At 59.3% G+C, this 23,122-nt stretch overlaps 1 protein-coding gene across 4 annotated transcripts; it reads left to right on the forward strand.

Moving 5' to 3' along the window:
• The first annotated feature begins 773 nt into the window (after positions 1-773).
• Positions 774-18,899, forward strand: PLCD3 (phospholipase C delta 3). 4 transcript variants are annotated; one of them, XM_032871001.1, is made up of 15 exons: positions 774-1,105; positions 10,305-10,466; positions 10,572-10,800; positions 11,069-11,198; positions 12,132-12,360; positions 12,818-13,019; positions 13,154-13,298; positions 14,128-14,280; positions 15,363-15,500; positions 15,619-15,760; positions 16,625-16,741; positions 17,339-17,505; positions 17,738-17,873; positions 17,954-18,103; positions 18,283-18,899. In XM_032871001.1, exons 1-15 carry the CDS (start codon positions 967-969, stop codon positions 18,369-18,371), a joined length of 2,328 nt encoding a protein of 775 aa, XP_032726892.1. In that variant the 5' UTR covers positions 774-966; the 3' UTR covers positions 18,372-18,899. The 4 variants fall into 4 exon arrangements, with proteins under 4 accessions (XP_032726892.1, XP_032726893.1, XP_032726895.1 ...); XM_032871002.1 differs by having other exon boundaries at positions 15,363-15,473; positions 15,610-15,760; XM_032871004.1 differs by having other exon boundaries at positions 15,363-15,473.
• The last annotated feature ends 4,223 nt before the right edge of the window (positions 18,900-23,122 follow it).

A 23,122-nucleotide genomic window follows, 5' to 3' on the forward strand; every position in this document is an offset into this window, starting at 1 on the left:
GACGTTCACCCACAGATTGATGTCACGGACACCTACACAGGGCACGGCGGCCTTTCCCGGGGCAATCGAAAGCCCGCTGGGGCGCCAGCCCATCCAAGCCTCTAACCCAGAATCGGAGTTCAGCCGGGGATTCTAGACTTAATGCTCCCCCATCTTCCCCACTTTGAAACTTCTGAAACCGAGGGGCCAACACCTGGTCTGGCGCGGAGAGGGTTAATCCTATGACGTCATAGCCAGAGCCTTCCTACACCCACCCATCCCTTCCCGCTCCCCCACCCCTCCGGTTTGGGTTGCCCTCCCGCCTGGCTCAGCTCTCGGGGTTCTCTCGGCTTTCCGGGCAGGCCCGAGGACCCTCGGCCCAGGATGAGCTGCGCCGCAGCCTCGCTCCCCTGTCCGGCTCCCTTCTGAGCTCCCGGAGGGGTAGGGAAGGAAAAGGTGGAGAGGGGTCCAGAGTCCTCCTCAAGTCAGGATCCAGAAAACGGAGGGAGTGTCTGTGCCAGAGGACAACCCTGGCCCCTCCGCTGGCCCCTCAACCCCCAATAGGGGCTTGGCTCATCGGTGGGGCCGGGAGCCGAGGATCGCTGGGAGAATGGGGAGGCGGACTCGAGAGCGGGGGACGGACGCGGAGATTCGGGGTGACTCGAGCCGGCCCCCTTCCTTTCCCACACCTCACGGAGGACACACCTCCCGGGCTGGGGTCCCCGCCCCGCTCCCCGCCCCGCTCCCCGCCTCGCACCTCCCCCGGCGCCGTCCTCGGCCCCGCCCCCTCCCTCCGGGTCCCTCCTTCTCCCGACCTCGTCCCTCCCTCTCTCCCTGCTCCCGACACCTCCTCTCCCCGACTCCCTCCGGGAGCCGCTAAGTTTCTCCGCTCGGGACCGTGCGCAGAACCGGGGCCGGGCCGGAGCGGCGTCCCCGCTGCCTTGTCCCCGCGCGCAGAGCCCGGCCCGGCCCCGACCCCACCGAGCCATGCTGTGCGGCCGCTGGAAGAGCTGCCGCCGCCGGCCGGAGGAGCCCTCGGTGCCGGCCCAGGTCGCGACGCCCGTCGCCCTCGCGCCCCCGGACGGCGGCAGCAGGAGGCCCGGGCTGCGGGCGCTGAAGAAGATGGGTCAGTAACCGACGGGGGCGGTTCGGGGCGGGCGGGGACTGCCCGGGGGGCCGCCTGGGACGGCGAGAGTGTTCGGGCGAGCTGTCGTGGGCTTCCCAGGCAGCGAGGGTCGGAAGGTTGGGGGTCGCACCTGTGGTCATCCGAAGTTCCCCGGCCGGGCGAGGCGCGCCGGTGGCCTTTGCTTCCCACCAGGAGGCGCCCGCGGGGCGTGCTGGCGTGGGCGTCGGGGCGCGGGGCGCGGGGCGCGGATTGGGGTCCCGGAGGACCTGGTGAAATAGAGTGGGAGAGACACGCTGGGGGTGTCCCTCACCCAGCTCCCCAGAACCCTGTGCCTTCCAGGGTTCACGGGCGTCCCCGGGCTTCCTGGGTTCTTGGCCGCTGTTAGGAGGACAGGGGAGCTGTGGAAGAGGCCAGCCTATCAAGCCGGTCCTCCAGCCCTGCAGCCCCCCCCAGGGGTTGCAGCAGCCCCTGCTGCGACTTGCAGCCCGTGCAGCGACCAGGTAGGACTGGTCGAACTGGTGAGAATACTGTCCTTGGAGTGAGAAGGACAGATGCCCATCTCAGGTTCGGGAGAAGTGACTGCAGGGAGGGAATGTTAACTCCCAGAGTCAGGGGGCACTGGGTACATAGGTGGCATCACTCAGTCTTCCTCATTCTCCTGAGAGGCACCTGGTATAATTCCCACTTCACAGATGAGGAAACTGAGGCAGAAAAGTTGAAGAATTTGTCAGTGGCCACACAGCTAGTTAAGGGCGGAGGATGGCATGGAGGCTGTGGGCAGCCACACTGTGGCAGAGACCATCTCAGAGCCTGGGCAGAGTGTCACTGACTGGCTGGTTAGGTGGCTTGAATGAGAGGTGTATGAGTATTTTAGAAAACATCCATGGGGTGCCTGGGTGGCTCAGTGGGTTAAGCCTCTGCCTTCGGCTCAGGTCATGATCCCAGGGTCCTGGGATCGAGCCCCGCATCGGGCTCTCTGCTCAGCAGGGATCCTGCTTCCTCTTCTCTCTCTGCCTGCCTCTCTGCCTACTTGTGATCTCTCTCTCTCTCTGTCAAATAAATAAATACAATCTTAAAAAAAAAAAAGAAAGAAAGAAAACATCCATGACCTTGAACCTGAAATGGTATGTTGCAACCGCTGTTGGTAAATAATTCATGATGGAGAGGTGGGCATGGGGGAACAGGGCAGGGCTGCCCAGGAGACCATCGTGAATCCTCAGACAGAAGTCAGGGTGCCGATTGCCAGACTTGCCTTCTCTTTGTCACTGCCCCCCACCTTGTTCTTATTTCTACCTCCCGTCACTCACTCAGATCTGAATGGCCTGAGCTCTGACTATGTTCTGAGCGCGGAACCTGGCACTCTCCCTGAGGAGACGTAAGACACATGATCTCTGCCCTACCCTCCAATCATTCATGCACGTGGCAGACATTTACTTAGTGCCTATAGTAGGTTTTGTCCTGGGATTCAGCAACAAATAGGACAGACACAGTTCTGACCCTTTAGAGAGGGGAGGCATCAGCAAGGAGGTCAGACAATGAGGCAAAGAAACAATTCTAGGAAGGGAGAGGGCAAATCAGGTGCTGGGGAGCCAGCAAGGGCCCTAGCTGGACCCCAGAGCCAGAGGGAGACTGGAGCGAGGTGTGGGGGAGAGGCAGGTGAGGGCCAGATGCTCAAGGCCTCTCCTTATAGAGTTATGGACTTGCCCTGGGGGCAGCAGGAGCCCCAGAGGGTCTCAGGCAGGAGGAGGGAGGCAGGGCTCCTGGAGAGTGGGGGGCACGTCGGACGAAGGCAGGGATGAATCAGGGAGAACCATAAGAGGGAGGCTGAGGAATCCATTGGTCAAGCCATGGGGATGCTCAGACTTGGACCAGCACAGCTGAGTTGGGTTCTAGAAGAACCACCTAGGAGGTGGGCTGGGCTGGACTCTGTGGCTGGTGGGATCTGAAAGGTGTCTGGTGGGTGACAGTGTCATTCTCTGGGCTAAGGAGCGCTGGTGCCTTGGGGAGGGGAGGGCTGTGGGGAGCTGAGGGGCCACAGAGACATCCGGGGCTGGTGTTGGGCCAGAAAAGCAGGGCTGGCGGATGCTGGGGGAGGGCTGGGGTGCTGCCTGGCATAGCCGGCTGCTTCTTCATTCCATACGCTTCTGCTCAGCGCTATCAGCATGTCATGGCGCTGTGCCAAGGCCTGGGGCTGCGTAGGTGAATACCACAGCACTTTGCCCTCGGGGGGCACACAGTTTAATAGCCGGAGACACTCACAGACAGGTCATACCTCCAAACCCAGGACTCAGCCTCATGGCATGAGTAAAGCCGCACGGGAGCTCAAGGCATCCCGTCCTAGGGACACTGTCAGGGCATGTGTGGGTGTCAGAATGTCACCTGGGCCACCCTCCCTTCCCACCGCTTCCCTGTCCTACCGAGTGACTGCCGAGAGAGGAATGTCCAGTTTCTGGGGAATGCCCCTTCCCCGGGCATCACTGATTCCAGGAACAGGGTGGAGACAAAACCCAGGTGTCCTGGGGCCCAGCCTTTCAGGCCACCAAGGCCAGGCCCACCACCCAGGGAGCTCCCACCATGGCAGCCAGACGCAGCTCCTCCCCAGGTGGCTCTCAGGGCTGTCCTGGTCTTGGTCAGGGCCAAACCCCCCAGGCTAACAGACAACAGACTTTATTTCAGGTCCTGTCAAGAGACAAGGGCAGGGAGTGGCTTGGAGATCAAAGGCTCAGAGGGGCCCACAGGAAAGAAAGGTCTTCTCAGGTGAATGGGGGAATGGGAACGAGGGGGGAGCTGGGACGATGGTGATGGCGATGGCGGGGGCAGGAGGAACACGACTCCCACACCGACCGGGAGTCATTTGTGGAGCCTGGGGCTCTTCTCCTGTCCCTTCCTCCTCAGCGGGGGTGGCTGCAGGCTTAGCCTGTCCCCAGAAAGCCAGGGAATAGCTGGGGAGAGTTAGAGCACCTGCCAACCCAGGCACAATGCTGAGCTCCTGTCTGGCGGGAGCCTACTTAACGCTTGGCATCCCGGGGAGAAGATGCTGCTGATGTCCTCGAAGGGCAGATCAGCTGGGGGTAGGGGATGATGTCACCAGCCTGGGGCCCACATGGCTAAGAGACAACTGCTAAGGCCTAGGTTTCAATGATGGCTCTTTATTGCCAGAGTTAATGATACGAATTAACACCTTTATAACACTGAGCGAGGGCTTTTCACATATCAGCTCATTTAATGCTCACAATTGTATGAGGCGTGTGGTACCATGAGCCTCATCTTACAGATGAGAAACTGAGATTCCGAGATGCTGAATGCTGGGAAGCAGCTGAACGAGGATTCGAACCCAGGCGTCTGGCCCCGGGGTCCAAGCTCCTGTCACAATGGGGGAGTGAGTGATTTGTGTCTGGGCATGGCCCACCTCTCCTCTCCCCTGCAGAGGCTCTGCAGAGGTGTCCTCATAGGTGTTACATAAAATCCAGGACGGCCTGTTAAATGTGAGTTTCAAATCAACAGCAGATCATTTGGAACAAACTTACACTAAAACATCACTTGTTGTTTATCTGAAATGTGCATTTAAATGGGCATCCTGGATGTCACCCGCCAGCCCTAGCCAGCCCTATCTCCCCAGAGCCCCTGTCTGTCCCGCACCCCTCAGGCCCCGCCCCTGCCCCTAATCCTCCCCAGGAGCGGAGGCCTGAGTGGGCAGAATCCTGTTCCCTTTCGTCCCCGGCCTGCAGGCCTCCACCAAGTGCCACAGCGGCCAGAGGGCTCTCACTATGGCCTGCCCAGGACTTCTCCTGCAGGGTGAGTGGGACTGCCGCGCGTGCACTTGGCCGGTGGGAGTCCTGGCAGGTGTCTGGCCTGGTGGGAGGGAGAACTGGGTGGCCGTCCTGGCTAAGCCAGGGCCTGCCAGGCAGGACTAGGGGGCTGTCCCCGTCATGCCTTGTGGCCTCCCTCACCTCTCCTCCTCCTTCAGCTCTGGGGAGGCCTCCTCCTACAACCTTTGCCTCCAAATCAGTTTTTTGCGTGTTCTGGCCCTGCCCGGAAGGGTGCTGCCACCTTCGGTCGCTGTGTGTCTGGCCAGCACTGCCTGCTTTTCCTGACTGTGTTGACTTTCCAAAGAATGTTATGGACTCTGGCGCTGAGCTTGGCCGGGCCTTCGCCCTGGGTGTGGCAGCCGGCCCCAGCGAGGGGGACGCGCTTCCCACCTGCAGAGCTGGGGCTGCCTGCTGGCCAGAGGGATAGGATGGGAAGGTGTTGGGACCCTCACCATCATGTGTTCCCTCCCAGAACCCTCAGGAAAATCTTCTCTTCCTCTCCTCCCCCACTTGGCATGAAGCTGTTGGCTGCTGTTCCCTGCATGGCTCACATTCCTGCTGGAGCCCCAGTGCCCTTCCTGAGTGTGCCCTAGTACAAAGCACACATGTGCACACACACCCTAAATGCACACGCCCCCACACACACCCCCTTGCTCAAGACCTACTACTTTCACGCCCAGCTGCCTATGCATTACCCTCTTGTCTACACTCGCTGTAGCCCCACAGCACACACCCCCCCCACTCTCACCCCCACTGCTGGCCAGCTCTGGCCTCTGGCCATCCACCACACGGCCCCTGTGTCCTTCCTGGGCTTGGGGGACCTACGCTGTGGTCGGCACACCCAGCTTGCCCTCTCATAGTACCAGTGGCCCGTCTGTGCAAACGTTGGTGGGGGGGGTGCGGTTTGAGGATCAGAGATGGACGTGGCTTCCCCACGGCCCTTCCAGCTCGGTTGCTGAAACCGCCTCCTGCCCCTTGGCCTTGGCCACCGACATAGAATGGCTCAGGGCTCAGACCACACACACACCAAACCGTCCAGGCTAAAGGTGATAGTTGGGAAACGGGGCTGTCCATTCCTAGCCTCCCCCTGGCCCGTCTCTGGGGGTTGAGATAAGTGGTCGGCCTAGGGAAGGTGTCCGAGCCCCAGCTGACAGGACTGAACTGGGCTGGAGAAGGGCGCCATAGGGAACCATGAGCCTAATGAGGACAGATGGGTGGGAATACCTAGGTCCCTCTCCCCTCCCGGGCCACTGCCTCACTTTATCCTAATTTAGCGAGTTCCCACTGTGGGCCAGGCCCTCCATGGAGGGCACCTGCACATTAGCTCATTCGAGCCCCACACGGCCCTTTGCGGGGTTAAGCAGCCCCCAACTCTCAATGCGTTCTGGATCCACAGCCTTACAGACCCAGGACCCTGGATACAATAGCTACTCTGTACCTTTTTAACAGCTTTATCGAGATGTTAACTCACATATCAGACAGGTCACCCATTTAAGCATACAGTGGTTACTGGACTATTACGTTACTAATTTTTTTTTAAGATTTTATTTATTTATTTGACAGACAGAGATCACAAGTAGACAGAGAGGCAGGCAGAGAGAGACGGAGAAGCAGGCTCCCTGCTGAGCAGAGAGCCCGATGCGGGACTCGATCCCAGGACCCTGGGATCATAACCTGAGCCGAAGGCAGAGGCTTTAACCCACTGAGCCACCCAGGTGCCCTACATTACTAATTTTTAAAGCTGTGGTAAAAAATGCATAAGTGGTGATTTCAACGGCATTAATTACATGCACAATGTTAGGCATTCACAATGTTGTGCTTGCTCCAAAACTTTTCCATTACCCTAAACAAACAAACAAAAACCCCTCTGTAGCCATTAACCCGTCATTTCCCCCTTCTTCCCTTCCCGTAGGCCCTGGTAACCTCTAATTACACTCCGTCTCTGAAATTTTTTTATTGAGGTGTAGGGGCCATATAATCGGTCCAGATGAATTTGACTATTTTAGACACCACCTATAAGTGGGATCATACGATTATCTGTCCTTTTACGACTGGTTATTTCACTTAGCGTAATGTCGTCAGGGGTCATCCACGCAGCCTAGATCAGATGTCCCTTCTCTTTACGGCTGACTAATGTCCCACTGTATGTCTGTACCCACCTTTGCTTCTCTGTTCATCTGTTGATGAACATTTGGGTTGTTTCTATCTTTTTTTACTTTGTTCATCCCCATTTTTCTACTGTTATTTAATGATTGTTCCCCCTCTGTTTGGTCAAGGTAGCCATGACACTGGCCCAGCCCAGCTCCACGTTCAAGGCAGAGATGTTTAGATTAGAGAACCCACGGGAAGCACTAGAGGCAGGCAGCTGGTACACCTGCTCCAAGCGGGTAGGAATGAGGTTGAGGAAGCATCTGTGGGTTTGGGCCCTGGCAGGGCCTATAAATGTTGACTGGGTGCCTGGGCAGAGAGCCAGGTACCTTCCAGTGCCTCTGCCCAGGGCCCCACCTCGCACCTCCTCCTGACCTCACTCCCTTACCTCTGTGGGTCCTGCCCTTCCTGTCTGGAGCCCTAATCCCTTCCCTTCCCCAGGGCTCAGAAGCTGAAGCAATGGGGAAGGAGTGTCACCTGCTCTGGGAACTCAGCACCTGGCTCAGCCTGGCATCGAACTCTCATTCTATTTGGCTTTTCCAATGGATGCGTGTTTGGCAGCATCGTGAGCCAGAGACCAGTCCCAGTCCCCGCTGGGTGGGCAGACTAGAGTGTCACCCTTTCCCCCAGCAGGCTCCTGGGGAGCTGGGGATGAGGGCCAGGGGCAAGGGCCCCCTCAACATGGGAACCTGTCCCAGCGGAGGGCTGATCAGAAGTTCTGGCTCCCTGTCTTGATGTCCTGTTTGCAGAATGCTCTGGACAAAGCAGGACCTTGGTAATTCACCTCCATTTCCGGCCTTAGTCATTCGCCAGCCCCCCCTTCTCCCCCACCCTCCCCAACGATGGGCTTGGCCTCAGAGGACTGGCTGGGTCAGGGGAGGTAGCTCCTGCTTCAGAGCCTGGTTGTCATGGGAATGAGGGGTTCCTTTCCCATAGCTGGGGAGTTGGGGGGGGCTCAGTTGTGGTGGCACTACAGGTTCCCCGAGTGTCCTGCCACTCAACCCATTGCTTCTCAGGCTGAGGGAATTCAGAAGTTGCCCAGATGTGGGTGCAGAGGGCAGAGGGTCTAGTGAGTCTCTTGGCCTGCTGTGGGCCACCTTCTAGCTCTTTGTCTGGAATGACGAGGTTTCCACCTCCCCTTCCTAGCCCAGTCTGAATTCTGAGAGACCCTTTGGAGCCCTCAGAGCCACAGGCTAGCCCCAAGGGGGACTGCGGGCTCCTCCAGATGGCAGGCTTCTCCTCCTGGCCCTGAGACCCTGACTGTCAATCAGTCACCCTCGGGGTCACAGGGGAATTTTTAAACATCGATACCCAAGACGAGAATCTCTGGGATGTGGGGTTTGCCACCTTCTCCAGGCGAGTCCGATCACTGCCAGGGTTCAGAAACCATCCTGGCCTACAAGGAAAGGCCAGATAGGGTAGGGCTGGGGGTAGAATGTGCTTAGTTCCCCAGTTGTCGGTGGACATGGCTTGTCCTCCCCTTTCAGAAAACGCTGTGAATCTGGCTCTGGGATGAGCACCGAGATGTGGATATAAGACTTTGTCCCTGCCCTTGGGTTTATTGAAGTTCCCTGAAATTAAAATTTAGGTGGGATGCTTTAGTTAAAGTAAAAAGTGCTGTGGGTGATTGGGGAGGGAGAATGCCCATTTGAGGACAAATCAAGGAAGGCTTCCTGGAGGAGATGGTGTCTGAGCCCGTCCTTGAAGGAGTCCTCTGAGAGCCAGAGAAACAAGAAGGATCCTACAAAGGCTCCCAGAGAGAATGAAAGGCGGCTCAGGGATTTAGACTTTAGTTGCATGGGTCAGAGTTCCCAACACACAGGGGCCTGGGAGCCACAAAGCCTAATGCCACTGTCCTGTTTCATTTGGCTCACACAGTGGTGTTTTAGGGGGTTTTTGTTTCACTTTGATTTAGTTGCCAACATTGAAAAATCCAGAGGCTTCACAAACCCAACTTCCTGTTCTCTGGAAACTCTGGGCCCTCATCTGCTGCCCTCCTCCTTCCAAAGGGCATGGACCCTCCAGTTTGCCGCATTCCCACTCTTTCTGTTGTCCGCTGGCTCGTAAACCTTTGGTATCGACCTGTAACGCAACAAAGGAGAGCAGGCCGTGGTAACACCAGGACGGGTGGCGTCTTGGCTGAAGTTCAGATTTTGCTGCTCAAGGTCGGGGGCTGTTGCGGTCTTCACTGCGTGCGTGGAGAACACAGGGCCCTGAGCGGTCACGGTTACTGCCACCAAGGCTGTGTAACTCAGAAGTGACAGAGTTGGGATTTGCCTCCCTGGGCTCCTGAATTTAAATTCTGCAACACCCCCCAAACCATGTGAGCAAGGAGAAGGGACGGAGGAGCAGAGGGGTTCAATGCAGTGGCCACAGGTACAGGTGCTGGGGCCCGACCTCCGGAGTTTGAAGCCTGCGTCCACCACTTTGTGGCCATGGAATTCTGGCAAGTTCCTTAAGCTTCTCTGTCCTTGTTTTCGCGTGTGTTCATTCATGACTGGGGGCTCATGTATGGTAGATGTTTTGTAAGCATTTTTTCCTACTAAGGAAAGGGAGAGCCCATGTGGGGTGAGGTGGGATTGTGACAGTGGCTGGGCACCGAGGAGTGCCGAGTGTCACAGCAGACCATGCTTTCAGCTGGACACAAAGAGGACACCTGGATATCAGCCCCAGGCTGGCCTTGGCAGGACTGGTCCTAGAGTTGTTGGCCTGTGACCCTGGAGCCAGGGTGGCCTCTGCTATCCTCCCTTGCCTTGGGGAGCGCGGAGGTGAGGAGCTTGGATTGCTGCAAGAGAGATTTAGGTTAGATAGTGAGACTACCTTCTTGATGTCAGGGTTTCACATCAAAGGAAAAGGCTGTGGGTGGCAGATTCTGGTCTTGAAGTCCAAAGACCGGGATGGAAGGGAGTGGCACAGGGTGACCTTGAGGGAGTCCGAAGTGCCAGGTGCTGCCTGAGGGACTGCTCTGCTCTAAGGGCCTCCGGAGGCAGCCGCTTAACCAAGACAGGAGGTACTGGTGCCCTCCCCCGATCCAAGGACACACCAGGTGAGACCTTGGGGCGGAGGAGCTGAAAGGCCAAATCCAGTCCTGGAGACACGTTAAGCTAAGCGGAGGAAGAGTGGCCGGTGAGGGCTTGCAGGGCAAGGCCGCTGGCGGCTGCCGGCTGGGAAGAGGGTGGAGGGAGCCAGGGGCCAGGGAGGCCCCGACATCGCGGTCAGGCCTCCCGCCCCCCGCCCCGCAGGCCTGACGGAGGACGAGGACGTGCGCGCTATGCTGCAGGGCTCCCGGCTCTGCAAGATCCGCTCGCGGACGTGGCACAAGGAGCGGCTGTACCGGCTGCAGGAGGACGGCCTGAGCGTGTGGTTCCAGCGGCGCATCCCGCGCGCGCCGTCGCAGCACATCTGTGAGCCGGGTCGCGCGGGCTCGGGGCGGGCTGCCTGCTGGGACAGCGGCCTGGGGACAGCGGCCCTGACCCTGCCGTGAGTGCCCTGTACCCTCCCCCCCTCAGTCTTCGTGCAGCACATCGAGGCGGTCCGTGAGGGCCACCAGTCCGAGGGCCTGCGGCGCTTCGGGGGTGCCTTCCCGCCGGCGCGCTGCCTCACCATCGCCTTCAAGGGCCGCCGCAAGAACTTGGACTTGGCGGCGGCCACGGCCGAAGAGGCGCAGCGCTGGGTGCGTGGCCTGGCCAAGCTGCGCGCGCGCCTCGACGCCATGAGCCAGCGCGAACGTCTCGACCAATATCCTGCCCAGCTGCTGGGGTCCGGGGGATCTGAGGGAGACCCGTGCTTGGGGACCCGAGGGCGAGCCCCAGCCCCTGGTCTTCAGATAGAGGTGGCGCCGCAGCCTCCGGTCTCTGGGGAGGCCAGCCCCGACCAGTGGAGGCCGTGGGCAGAGGGGAAGTACAGCCCCTGGACCCAGGAGCCCCACCCCCGGGTCCCTGGCAGGCACCTGGGTCGGGGGCCGGTGGTGCCCAGGCTGTTGCCGGTATTTCCTGAGCGCCCACACCTGGATCCACGCCTATCTGCACCGGGCAGACTCCGACCAGGACAGTAAGATGAGCTTCAAGGAGATCAAGAGCCTGCTCAGAATGGTGAACGTGGACATGAATGACATGTATGCCTACCGACTCTTCAAGGTGGGGTCCTGCCCCCACTCTGACCTCTGAGGCGCCCACCTCACTCATGGCCGGCCCCTCGCCCTGCAGAAAGGCCACATCTGGGCCTACTTAGCCTTTTGCACTCCCCCGAGGGCGCTGGGCCAGGATGGGCACGGCAGCGCAGAACTTCTCACCCTCAGGCAGAGAGCCCAGGGGTGGGGGGGACCCTCCGCTCCCCCAGAGAGAGCAGCAAAGCTGTGCTTTTCATTTCTCCAAGTCTGCGGGCAACCTTTGCACTCGTGGCCGTGCACAGCTTGCACACAGTCGTGCAGGCAGGAGTCGGCTCACGGGCTCACGTGCCCACCCTTCTCCACTGTGACACATGGGGCACCTCCCCACATGACCGGATACACCCCACATGTGGGAGCACTGACGGGGGTACATGGGGGTGCTCTGGGCATCAGAGGCCGGGTCGGAGCTCATGACAGACGCCTGTGTGGGTGGTGACTGTCTGAGCCACCTGAGACACGGAAAGACACGGGAGCCATGGCACCTGTCCACCTGAACCCACAGCAACACGGGGACTTCTCCCCGTGAAGTCAGTTATCTGTGGCTCACTGACCGCGGGTGTGGGTCTGGGGACGGAAGGACGGCCCTGCACACACACACACACGGGAGGAGGAATTATGGTTGGTCCTGCCCCTGGGTCACTGCTTTTCCTCCCACATCTTGATTTTTGGGGGGAAGGTCATGGTGCAGAGGGACAGGCACTGAAGCCAAGAGACCTTCCTTAGAATCCCAACCCCGCAGCGGAGCAGCTGTGTGAGCTGGCGCGCTAGCTCTCAGTGTCTCTACCTGTGAACTGGGGGGTCCCCACCTGCCCAGCGTGGTTGATGATGGGTGTGTCCGTCGGTGCGGGCCCGCTTTCCCCAGGCGTCCTCCTCCTCTGAGCCGCTCCGCGCTGCCTTCCAGGAGTGCGACCACTCCAACAACGAACGGCTGGAGGGGGCTGAGATTGAGGAGTTTCTGCGGCGGTTGCTGAAACGCCCTGAGCTGGAGGAGATCTTCCATCGGTACTCCGGCGAGGACCGTGTGCTGAGCGCCCCGGAGCTGCTAGAGTTCCTGGAGGACCAGAGCGAGGACGGCACCACGCTGGCCCATGCCCAGAAGCTCATCCACACCTATGAGCTCAATGAGACAGGTGGGGGCCTGCGGATGGGGGGCTGACAGACGGGGTCGGGGTCAACACGGTCCTGTCTCGGCATCTGACAGGTCCGGGGGCTTCCAACTACAATTACTGGCTGTGGGTGCCATCTTGGGCGAGTCACCTTTGGCTCTTGGAGATGCAGTTGCCACACCGGTGACATGGCATAGCAGCGTACCTGCCTTGCGGGGTTTGGCTGAAGATTAAATGGCATGACTTGTGGGGGCTCCCGGCCGTCTCAGTTGATAGAGCGTGTGACCCTGATCTTGGGGTTGTGAGTTCGAACCCCACGTTGGGTATAGAGATTACTTTAAACAAATAAATGGTGTAACTCACGCAGGGTCCAGTCAGTAGGTAGGTACTCATTACTAAACTGAGTTAGCTTTGGGCTCTGTGGGGCCAGACACGGGAGTCCTCCCGGTGACCTGACACTCTTTTCGACCCGCCTTCACAGCCAAGCAGCATGAACTGATGACACTGGATGGCTTCATGATGTACCTGTTGTCACCTGAAGGGGCTGCCCTGGACCCGGCCCACACATGCGTGTTCCAGGACATGGGCCAGCCCCTCTCCCACTATTTCATCTCCTCCTCACACAATACATACCTGACCGACTCTCAGATCGGGGGGCTCAGCAGCACGGAGGCCTATGTTAGGTACCGTAGTGGGGGATGGTTGGGGTGAACACATCTGGGTTCTATGGGGCTCAAACCTGGCTCAGCCCATCCACTGCTCTGCTCCGTGGCTTCCACATGACACCTCACCCACTGGTCTGTCTGCCTGTCCACAGGGCCTTTGCACAGGGCTGCCGCTGTGTGGAGCTAGACTGCTGGGAGGGGCCAGGAGGGGAGCCCATCATCTATCACGGCCACACCCTCACCTCCAAGATCCTCTTCCGAGACGTGGTCCAGACTGTGCGTGACCACGCCTTCTCTGTGAGCTCCCAGGACCCCCATGCCCAGCCCCAGAGCCGCCCGCAGTGACCCCAGCGTCCTCTGTCCTTCCAGAAGAAACCCCCCTCGCCCCCCTCCCAGAGAATCGCTCACTCACCCAGTGCCACTGGGACAGCTGGCCAGTGGGGTAGAAGAAAGCTGAGTGAGAGGCTCCCTTACTCCACCCCCATGTTTAGTAAATGCAGTAAAATCACAGAATGTCTGGAAGAAAACCTTGCGGGTAGGGAAGGACGTTTGAATCATGATTCCCAAAGAGAAGGGCACGAAAGAGAAATTCAGCCCTGGAGTCTGCATAGTTGCAACTCCTGGCAAGCTATGCACGAATCTTACCCTCAAAACACGATGGGCGTGGGGGCCTGGTGGGCTCAGTCGGAAGAGTGTGCAACTGTTGATCTCGGGGTCAAGAGTTCGAGCCCCGCGTTGGGTGCAGAGATTACTAAATAAATAAATAAATAAATAAATAAATAAATAAATGCACTTAAAAATTACGGGCTGTGGGGGGTGGGGAGTGTGTAACATAAACAATATGGCCAATGTCATTGACACATAAATGGCATTTAAACAACAAAACCATCCCTGCCACTGCCCTCAGCTTCCCAGACATTCTCCCCTTCCCCAGAGACCCCAGATCTGGCCCCTGTCCCCCCAGGGACACACTGGTCCCAGAGTCTGCCCCATGTCCCACCTACTCAGCCTCCCAGAGTGCCTTTGCCTGTCTGTCCTGAAGGGGGTTGGGGTCAGGTATAGTAGGGGTGCTGGGAGCAGGAGGGGGAAGTGGATCTGAGTTGCTGCCCGTCTCCCCACCCCCCAGCTGTCCCCGTACCCTGTCATCCTGTCCCTCGAGAACCACTGTGGGCTGGAGCAGCAGGCCGTCATGGCCCACCACCTTCGCACCATCCTGGGAGACGCGCTGGTGACACAGGGGCTGGACACGCAGAACCCTGAAGAGTTGCCATCCCCAGAGGTAATGAATGTCCCGGACTCTGAGCCTGGGTGGGGGGAGGAGCGGGCGGCAGTCCGTCATCGGCCCCTGCCGGGCCACCTCCGGGGGTCGGGACCCCATACATCTCTCTGCCCAGCCCGCCCCACTCAGGGCTCTCCATGCCCTCCCCCTCGCTCCCCCACCCCACTCTGCCGCCCTGCCTACAGGGTCCCCGCAATCTCGGCCATTCCCACCTCCAAGGCCTTGGTTGATGCGTCTTCTCCAGAAACTCTCTTCCCAGCTGTCTGCCCTTGCCAAGCGCCGCTGGCTTAGAATTCTAACTCAGCGAGGACCACCCCCTCCTGTGGTCTGAGGAACCTCCTTAGCTCTCCAGCCTGGGTGGTTCTTCCTCCCCAACCCTGGAACGTCTTATCTGCCTCCTCAGGACATTTGTGTTTTTCTGGCTCCTTGAGAAAACTCTCCTCCTACTCTGAATCCAAATATGCCGAGAACATTGACTCATCTGTGTGTGTGTGTGTGTGTGTGTGTGTGTGTGTGTGTGCGCGTACGTGCGCACGTGTGCGTGTCTGATTTTATTTATTTATTTTTTATTAGCGTGAAACAAACATGGTTAAAAAAAAATCAAGTCATACAAAATTGTATACAACGGAAAATGGGTTTTTGTTAGCCTTTGTCCTACTTCATGGGAAGTAACCATCTTTAAGTCTCTTGTTCATCTTTCCAGAATTTTCCTGTGTGTATAGACTTAACATGCGGAACTATCTTCTCTTTCAAATGTTACACAACGAAGCTTATGTGATTACATGTTCTAGAGTCACTTTTTTCATGGGAGATCTTTTTTGGAAGAGGGCTCCTTCTCGTTCGGCTCTGAGCTGCGTCATTCATTGGAAAGGCCGCTGTGTCATATTCTTTTTGGAGGGACCTCCCTAGCCAGTCCCCTGTTGATGGCTCTAAACATTGTTTCCCAAGGTTTTTCCTGTTAGAAGCATCCCTCCTCTTGTGTGGCCTTTCCTGCGCCCCCTCTGTCAGCCCCCCTCACATAGAGGTGGTTGTGTGACTAATGGGGCAAGAGGAAATAATCCTTCCATATGTGGTCTCTACAGCAGCTGAAGGGCCGGGTCCTGGTGAAAGGGAAGAAGCTGCCGGCTGCTCGGAGCGAGGATGGTCGAATTCTATCCGACCAGGAGGAGGAAGAGGAAGAGGAAGAAGAGGAGGTGGAGGCTGCAGAACAGAGGCGGCGGGTGAGGGGGGACGGGTGAGGGGGACCGAGCTGGCTGGGGAGGAGAAGGGAGCTAGGAGGACAGAGGGGGCTGGAGCCGGTGGGCCCCGCCTCTGAGGCTCATCTCCCAGGCCAAGCAGATCTCCCCTGAGCTGTCGGCCCTGGTCGTGTACTGCTGTGCCACCCGCCTGCGGACCCTGCGCCCCAACCCGGTGCCACCCCAGCCCTGCCAGGTCAGCTCCCTCAGCGAGCGCAAGGCCAAGAAGCTCATCCGAGGGGCAGGTAGGAGCCGGACATCGGGCATCTGGGGACCAGAGGCGCCATGGAGGCCTGCAGGCTCCTGGTGGGGGCATCCTGGAGTTGGTCTGGAAAGGAGACTAAGAGGACTTCAGGGCCAGTGAGGGGTCAGGAGGTCCCCGGTTTGGGGCTCAGGGAATGAGCGCCTGGCACATGCCCAGCTCCGGGCCACCGTGGAGGGAGGAAAGAGAGTCCAGGGAGGAGGGAGGCTGCTGTCCGTCTTTGCTGGACTCAAGCCTAGTGGCAGGGCCAGACATAGTCGGGAGTGGTTGTGCAGGGTGACCAGTGGGCCGTAGTGCGGGCAGGGGAGCCCTGCAGGGGGCGTGAGATCAGGGAAGGACTGGAGCAGGGGATACCTGTGAAGACCCCAGACCAAAAGTTGGGGTGGAAGCAGCCAGGTGAAGACGGGGGAGGGCTTTCGAGGCTGGAGGAGCAGGTCGGACGAAGGCCTGGAGGCATGTCTTGCAGGGAAGGGTTCTGGGGACCCGCAGCGCTGCTGGAGGAGTGCATGGGGGAGGCAGGACGAGAGCCGGGTGTCAGCCTGGGGCCCCCGTTCCAGGCATTGAGAGGGGGAAAGGATGCGGGGATTTGGGGCTGGGATGCAGTGTCAGGATATGGAAGGGGGTCCTTGGCCCTCTCTGGGCTTCAGTAGCCTCCTCCGGGAGGTCCTCCCAGCCCTGCCGCAGGGGGGTCTGGGGGCAGGGGAGTTTAGCCTCAGTTCCCAGCTTGTCCCTAGAGTTGGGGCAGAGGAAGTTTAAGGCCCTGGTATTAGGTGAGGGACACCCAGTCGTCCCTCATCATCCCTCATCACCCAGGACTCATCGTTGTCTTGCCCAAACTCTCCCCCAGGGAACAGCTTCGTCAGGCACAATGCCCACCAACTGACCCGTGTCTACCCACTGGGGCTGCGGATGAACTCAGCCAACTACAGCCCCCAGGAGATGTGGAACTCAGGCTGTCAGCTGGGTGAGCGGGGACAGCAGCAGGACCGGGGACGGGTAGGGGAGTGGCCTCCAGGAAACCATGAGAGGCCACACAGCTTTCCAGAAGGTGGAAAACTAGGTTCTCCTGGTAATAACAATGATTAAAATAATTGTCAGGAAAATAAGTGGGAAAACAAATCTGAGTCATTTCTTCCGGACACTGTGAAAGTCTCACATTTTTTTTTAATATGGAAGTTCAAAACATCTACTCCCATGTATCCCCTGACACACACACACACACTCACAAGCTCCCCTGAGTCACCACTGACAGGAGTGGGCTCTGGAGGGATGCTAAGCCCCAGCAAAGGAGCAAAGGAGGGGAATATGGTCTCCTGGAGCACAGATATGGAAACCGCAGCCTTCCTTGGGTGCGACTCTGGCCGGGCCTATGCCCAGCAGCCCCCTCTGGCCTGGGGGATACCAGCAATCAGGTGCAGGTGACAAGGTCTGGGTCCCTTGGCTGCCACGATGCCATGATGCCCCCCTAAAACCCTGGTAGGGGTGGGCAGTGAGACCCTGAATCAGAGTGGTGAAAGGAGAGTCCCTAAGAGCCCCTGCCCTGACTCCGCTATGTCCACAGTGGCCTTGAACTTCCAGACGCCAGGCTATGAGATGGACCTCAATGCCGGGCGCTTCCTCATCAACGGGCAGTGCGGCTACGTCCTGAAACCTGCCTGCCTGCGGCAGCCGGACACAACCTTTGACCCTGAGTGCCCTGGGCCCCCCAGGACCACTCTCACTATCCAGGTCAGCAGCCTGCACTGGGCCCAACCCCAGGGTCACAGCCAGTTCTGGAGGGGTCCTAGTCTGCCGGGTGCCAGCCTGTACTACCAGAGAGTGGAGGCCTGGGGATGACTTGGGGTGAGGGCAGGCTGAGTCTCAGCCCCGTGCAGGAGGGTCCGGGCGAGCGCTGAGGGCAAGGGGCTCCCTGCCCCAACCAAGGGGCCAGACCGAAGAAGCTCCCCTTCATCCCCCACAGGTGCTGACAGCGCAGCAGCTGCCCAAGCTGAACACGGAGAAGCCGAACTCCATTGTGGACCCCCTGGTGCGTGTTGAGGTCCACGGTGTGCCCGCAGACTGTGCTCGAAAGGAGACCAACTACGTGCTCAACAACGGTGGGTGGGCGTGCTGGGGGCAGTGGGGGTGGGCGGGGGAGGGGGGCAGCTGGCTCCTGACTGCCATGCCTGCGCCCTAGGCTTCAACCCCCGCTGGGGGCAGACCCTGCAGTTCCAGCTGCGGGCTCCGGAGCTGGCACTGGTCCGCTTCGTGGTGGAAGATTACGACGCCACCTCCCCCAATGACTTTGTGGGCCAGTTTACGCTGCCTCTCGACAGCCTGAAGCAAGGTTGGCAGGGATGGAGCGGGATGGGGGTCCGGGCCTCTGAGACCCTGTTCGCCTGGGCTCGGATGTCCTCCGAGAGCGTGCCCTGAACCCAGGGGTGGGATGCGGTTTGCGCCCCCGTGGTGCTGGCCCTGCTGGGTGAGGGGTGCAGAGAACCTGACACGTGGCTACGCTCTCCACAGGGTACCGCCACATCCACCTGCTTTCCAAGGACGGGGCCTCACTGTCACCAGCCACGCTCTTCGTCCACATCCGCGTCCAGCGCTTCTGAGGGTGGGACTGACCCGTGCTGGGGCTCCGTGGGTGCCAGGCTGCGTCCCGTGGCAGAGGCTCTCTCCCCCTGTGGAGCAGAGGGGTAGAGGTAGGCCCAGCCCCTCCAGCCTGCTCACTTTGCCCACTCTACTCTGGTCTCAGCGGGGTGCTGGGGACTGCTTCGGTCCCCCCTGAGAACAGGCCGTGACCCTGGAGCCTTGGGATGGCCCCAGCTCCTCCGATTCTTGGCCCACTCCCTCCCTCATCGTGGCTCATGAAGAGCCAGGCCTGTTGCTGCCAGATTTGGGGTGGACACGGGAGCCTTCAGCTCTTCTCTGCCCCCCAGGGGGCCTGGTCCAGCCTTTTTCTTGCCCCCATCCCACCCCAGGCATTAGCCATCCCCCGAGCCCTTCCCCTCACCAGGCTTTCCTGGGTTCCTCCCTCGAGCTCTTGAACTTGAGCTCCCTTTCCTAGGAAGCCTGGAAGTAGGTTTTAACTTGTGTCATAGGAGGGTGCGGGAGGGGACAGTAGAACAAGACTATTGATTAAAAAAAAAAAAATAAAGAAGCCAGTTTATTTTACTACTGCTGTACGCGGAGCACCTCTGAGCTCAGACCTACAGGCTCCCGAGGAGGGATGAGGGCAGAGTCCCGTGGGCCCCCTCCCCCAGCAGGGCTTGAATTTGTCTAAGCCGGCCAGGGAGCGGGTGGGGTGGGAGGGGCGGAGAAGAGCCCCAGCTCAAAATAACCTGACCCCTCCTCTTGGCTTAGTGCTGCTTCCAGCATCACGAGACTGTGGGGACACCAACTCACAAGCTCCCCCTGCCCTGTCACCATGAGGGGCTTGAATGGAAAAGGGGGATTTGGCAGGGGTGGGGGAGGAGGGGCTTTTGCCAGGGAAGAACTGTTATGGCCCTAAAAGGGGAATGGGGACAGGACTCTGAGGGACCTCCATAGACCCCTGCTTTCTGGGTTCAGATGCATCCGAGGCTCCTGTCTGTTCAGTAGATGAATCCAAGACTCAAGGCTCTCCTTCCACCAGGGACAAAGGCCCAGAAACCAGCCTGCTGCTCTGGGCTGTCTGGAGCAGCTGGGAGAGTGTGCCGAGACACTGGAGGGCAGAATCCAGACAAAACCTTCCAGAAAGGGGACTTTCTGAGCTTCAGGGTGGAGCCCTGGCATTTTGGGTTCCATCAGGCAAAAGCACCAACACTGAATTGGGACAGAGCTTGAGGACAGTTTCCGGCTTGGGGATGGCGCTGGGCTGGGGCTTGAATGGGCCCCATGGACCCAAGGGCCGGGCTGGCTCTCCTTCCTGCAACCCATGACCCCATGCAGGAAGTGAGAGCCTCCGCCTGCCCTCCGCAGCTGAGAGCAGCGTTTGGTTCTGATGATCTGTGTGTCTCATAGAGGATGCTCCCACTCTGAAGGGGTCAGAAGCCTCCCTGCGAAGGAACCACAAAGGCCTGGGCCAGGCAGCCCAGACACATGGTTCTCAGGGCGCCAGGAGGCCAGGTGGCCGGCCCGCAGGCCTGAGGGAGGCCCTGAGGAGCGAGGTGCCACCAGTTACGGTGCACACAGAGCAGTGCGGGTTGTTCTGTCCCCACAGGGCCTGCTCAGGTCAGGGCTTGGGTGAGGGTCCTGTGTCGGGAGAACACTAGACCCTGAGCTGAACCCCCACCCCCCACCATCCTGCTTCTCTTCTCTAGTTTAGTAAAGCACGAGGAAGGATTTCCTGCTAGGGTGAGACCCCAAAGCTGGGAAGTCGGCCTTGGAAGGGCAAGTCTTCCGTGCAGGAAAATGGGTGGGAATGATGATGGAGGGTGGAGGCAAGGAAGTCACTTTTAACGCCAGAGGTCCCGCCCACAGGGCTGTGTTCTCAGCCCAAATCTAAGGGTGGGGACAAGGCCTGAGCTTTCAGGGGCTAGAGTGACGGGTGGGAGAGAGGAGAGACACGGGGGCCAGTCTACTGGGGGGGGCGCACAGATGATCCTGGGGGGAGGTCCTGTGTCTTCAGGCTGTAGCCCCCGTTCCCTGGAAAGGGGCTCCCTCGGAGGCACCAGCCATGGGTGGCCTAAAAGCAGCACAGGGTCAGGGAATGGATGAAAAGTTCCAGAGGAAGAGAATGGGGTGTGTGTGTGCTGCGGAGATGCGAATTCTAACTGCAGTCACTGGGGCCCTTCCTCAGAGAACCGCTCAGTAGGTGTGCAGTAGGGCCTGGTGACCGGCAGTGTTAAAAAGCAACCCCAGGGGCCTAGAAGGGGAGATAGGGCATCTGGATGGGGGCACATGGCAGTGGCTGGCCACCCCCCACCCAGAGGGGCCACTGCTTCCCTGCACTATTGGGGTGCTCTGCTCCCAGCTGTGGAAGCTGGGGACTGGCCCCACTGCCAAGGGTCCCCGCTGTCGGCCCAGGGCCCAGTGGCTCCTCTGTGAACCTGGGTCAGTCCCAACTCCTCGCCCCAGGATGGGAGAAGTTAGGGGAAAAGAGCCAATTCTGCCCTGAGGGGGGAACCTCGCCCAGGGCAAGTACTCCAAAGCTGCCTCCAGGGGACGCTCCCGAGCAGCTTTCCTTGAGGGGCCCTGCCGCCTTCTGAGGGGGTGCTCCAGCCAAGCCAGGCCCCGGGCTGGTTCCACTGCCACCTGCTGACCCGAGGAATTCGAGGGCAGAGAGGTTTGGTTCAGCTGCTTCCTTTATTAGAAACAAGTGAGATGTAACCAGTGGAACTACAATGCATTTGGTGCTTCCTCTCCCACCCTGGAAATGGATGCCCCTCCCACAGCCCAGGGACAAGCCCAGACAAAAGTGAAGCTTCCCCCTTCTTGGTTCCTACGTTTGGCCCACCTTGCCTGGAGCCAGTATCTTTGAAAGACTGTCCCACACAACCTCCCAGGGGACAGCCTTCACTCCGCAGCAGGGCAAAACCAAAGCTGATGTGTTCTCCTCTGCTTGTGGGGCAGGTTGGTCAGGCCACAAGAAGGCTGCCCCCTGGCTGGGTAGGCACTGGCCAGGGATATGCTCATCCCCCACCCCTGGCCTGACAGTCGGGTCCTTACCCTCTCCCAGATGGCAGCTTCGTGAAGCTACCCAGGCCTTTGGGCTATCCTTTCGGTTGGTTAAATGCTGGTCATCTTTGGGCAAAGAATTCAGACCACAGAGACCCCCACACCTGGGCTTCAGTGAGCCGGCAAGGAAGGGGGTTAACGGCAGTTAGATGAGAGTTGCAGGCAAGGCCTGAATTTCCCATAAACTGGGTGCCGAGGTGGCTTGGTGTGGGCCAGCCTTCAAAACAGACGTCAGAGTCTTTGAGAGTAGGCACTGGGTGGGGGGGTGAGCCCTACACATACCTCCACCCAGAGCTGAGGCCTCCTTTCTACCCAGCTCTCTCCCCACATGGAGATCAGAGGCCGTGGGAATGTGCCAAGGGGTCAAATGTAGTCAATCCAAGGGCAGGAGGTACACATGTGGAAACATGGGAGTCCAACAGCCCAGCGGTGCCAACAAGGAGTACTGGGGGCGGGGGGGTGGGGGCCGTGCCCGGGAGGCCCTCCAACCACAGTTGCCAGAGTCAGGTCCCAGGTGAAGAGCTTGGAGGCCTTGGGGTCATTCCCTTGTCTGGTCCATGCCAGCCACAGCTCCACCATCCTGTGGGGCTCCTTGTGGGGAGGCCCTGAACCCCAAGCAATGGTTCTCTCTGCGCTCCCTGACCTGAAGTCCTGGCAAGGGTGGAGTGAAGAACCTGGGAACTGTTTGGACAAAAAGGAGACTAAGCAGGCATCAAGCTGAATCCTGCAGGCCGGGGAGACAGTGCCGAGGGCTGGACGGGGTCCCTACGTGACATGACAGCAGAGTCCGGGGAGCAGGCCACACGGTCTTGGAGGGAGACATGGGGGCCTTTCCAGGAGATGCTTCTTCTAGAGCAGGCTCGGACTCACGGTTTCCATCTGTGACCGGGTCAACCGAGGCAAAGCTCACTCCGGTGCAGCCCCAATCTCAGCGGCAGCTTGGCCCAGGCCCAGGCCCAGAGCTGACCGAGCCTACGACAGGAAGCCTTTCCAAGTTCCAGGTCTCGTCCAAGGAAGGAGAGAGTCCGGCACTTCATTCTTTGATATCCTCAGACGCATGCACAGGGTAAGCTGCTCTGGGAATTGGGGCGCGGGGTGTCCGATGTCAGCAAGGCTGTAAAGGCAAGCCCTGTCTCTCCGGCTCCTCCCGTCTGTGGAATGCAGTGCACATCTTGCTAAGAACAGCAGCTTCTTTGGTCTGGGTATCTTGGAGTCAAGGAGTCAAAAGTCAGCTGGGATCGCTGGTGCATGCAGTCTGCAGCATGGGGACAACGGGGAGAAGGGACGCCCCTAGCGGCTGCCGATGATAATGCAGGACAATGGGGCCGCAGGCTCCAGCAGCAGTCTACAGAGTCCGGCCCAAGCACTTTGCTCCAGCTCTGGGCACTCTGCACAAGTAGCCTCTGGCCAACCCGAAGCCCGAAACTCTGCTCTGTCAGCCTGCAGAGCAGGGCTTCAGTTAGTGGGAACTGGCGAAACCTGGCCGCCTGGCCAAAGCTTCCTCCCCCTGCAAGCAGGTGAGGGCGGCCAGGAAACCGGCCCACGTGCACGCCCCGCTCTTCTCCTGTTTACCTTCTCCTCGAGCAACGTTCTGTACACGCCTGCATGGGGCTTTCTGGCAATTCCAAGGCCCGATCCTCCCCAAGCTACTTGGCTGAGCACAGCGGAGGAAGGCCTACACGGACAGCCACGTGATCCGAGGCTC

The sequence above is a fragment of the Lontra canadensis genome, unplaced genomic scaffold (genome assembly GCF_010015895.1).
Source record: "Lontra canadensis isolate GAN:19392208 unplaced genomic scaffold, GSC_riverotter_1.0 scaffold41, whole genome shotgun sequence".
NCBI lineage: Eukaryota > Metazoa > Chordata > Mammalia > Carnivora > Mustelidae > Lontra > Lontra canadensis.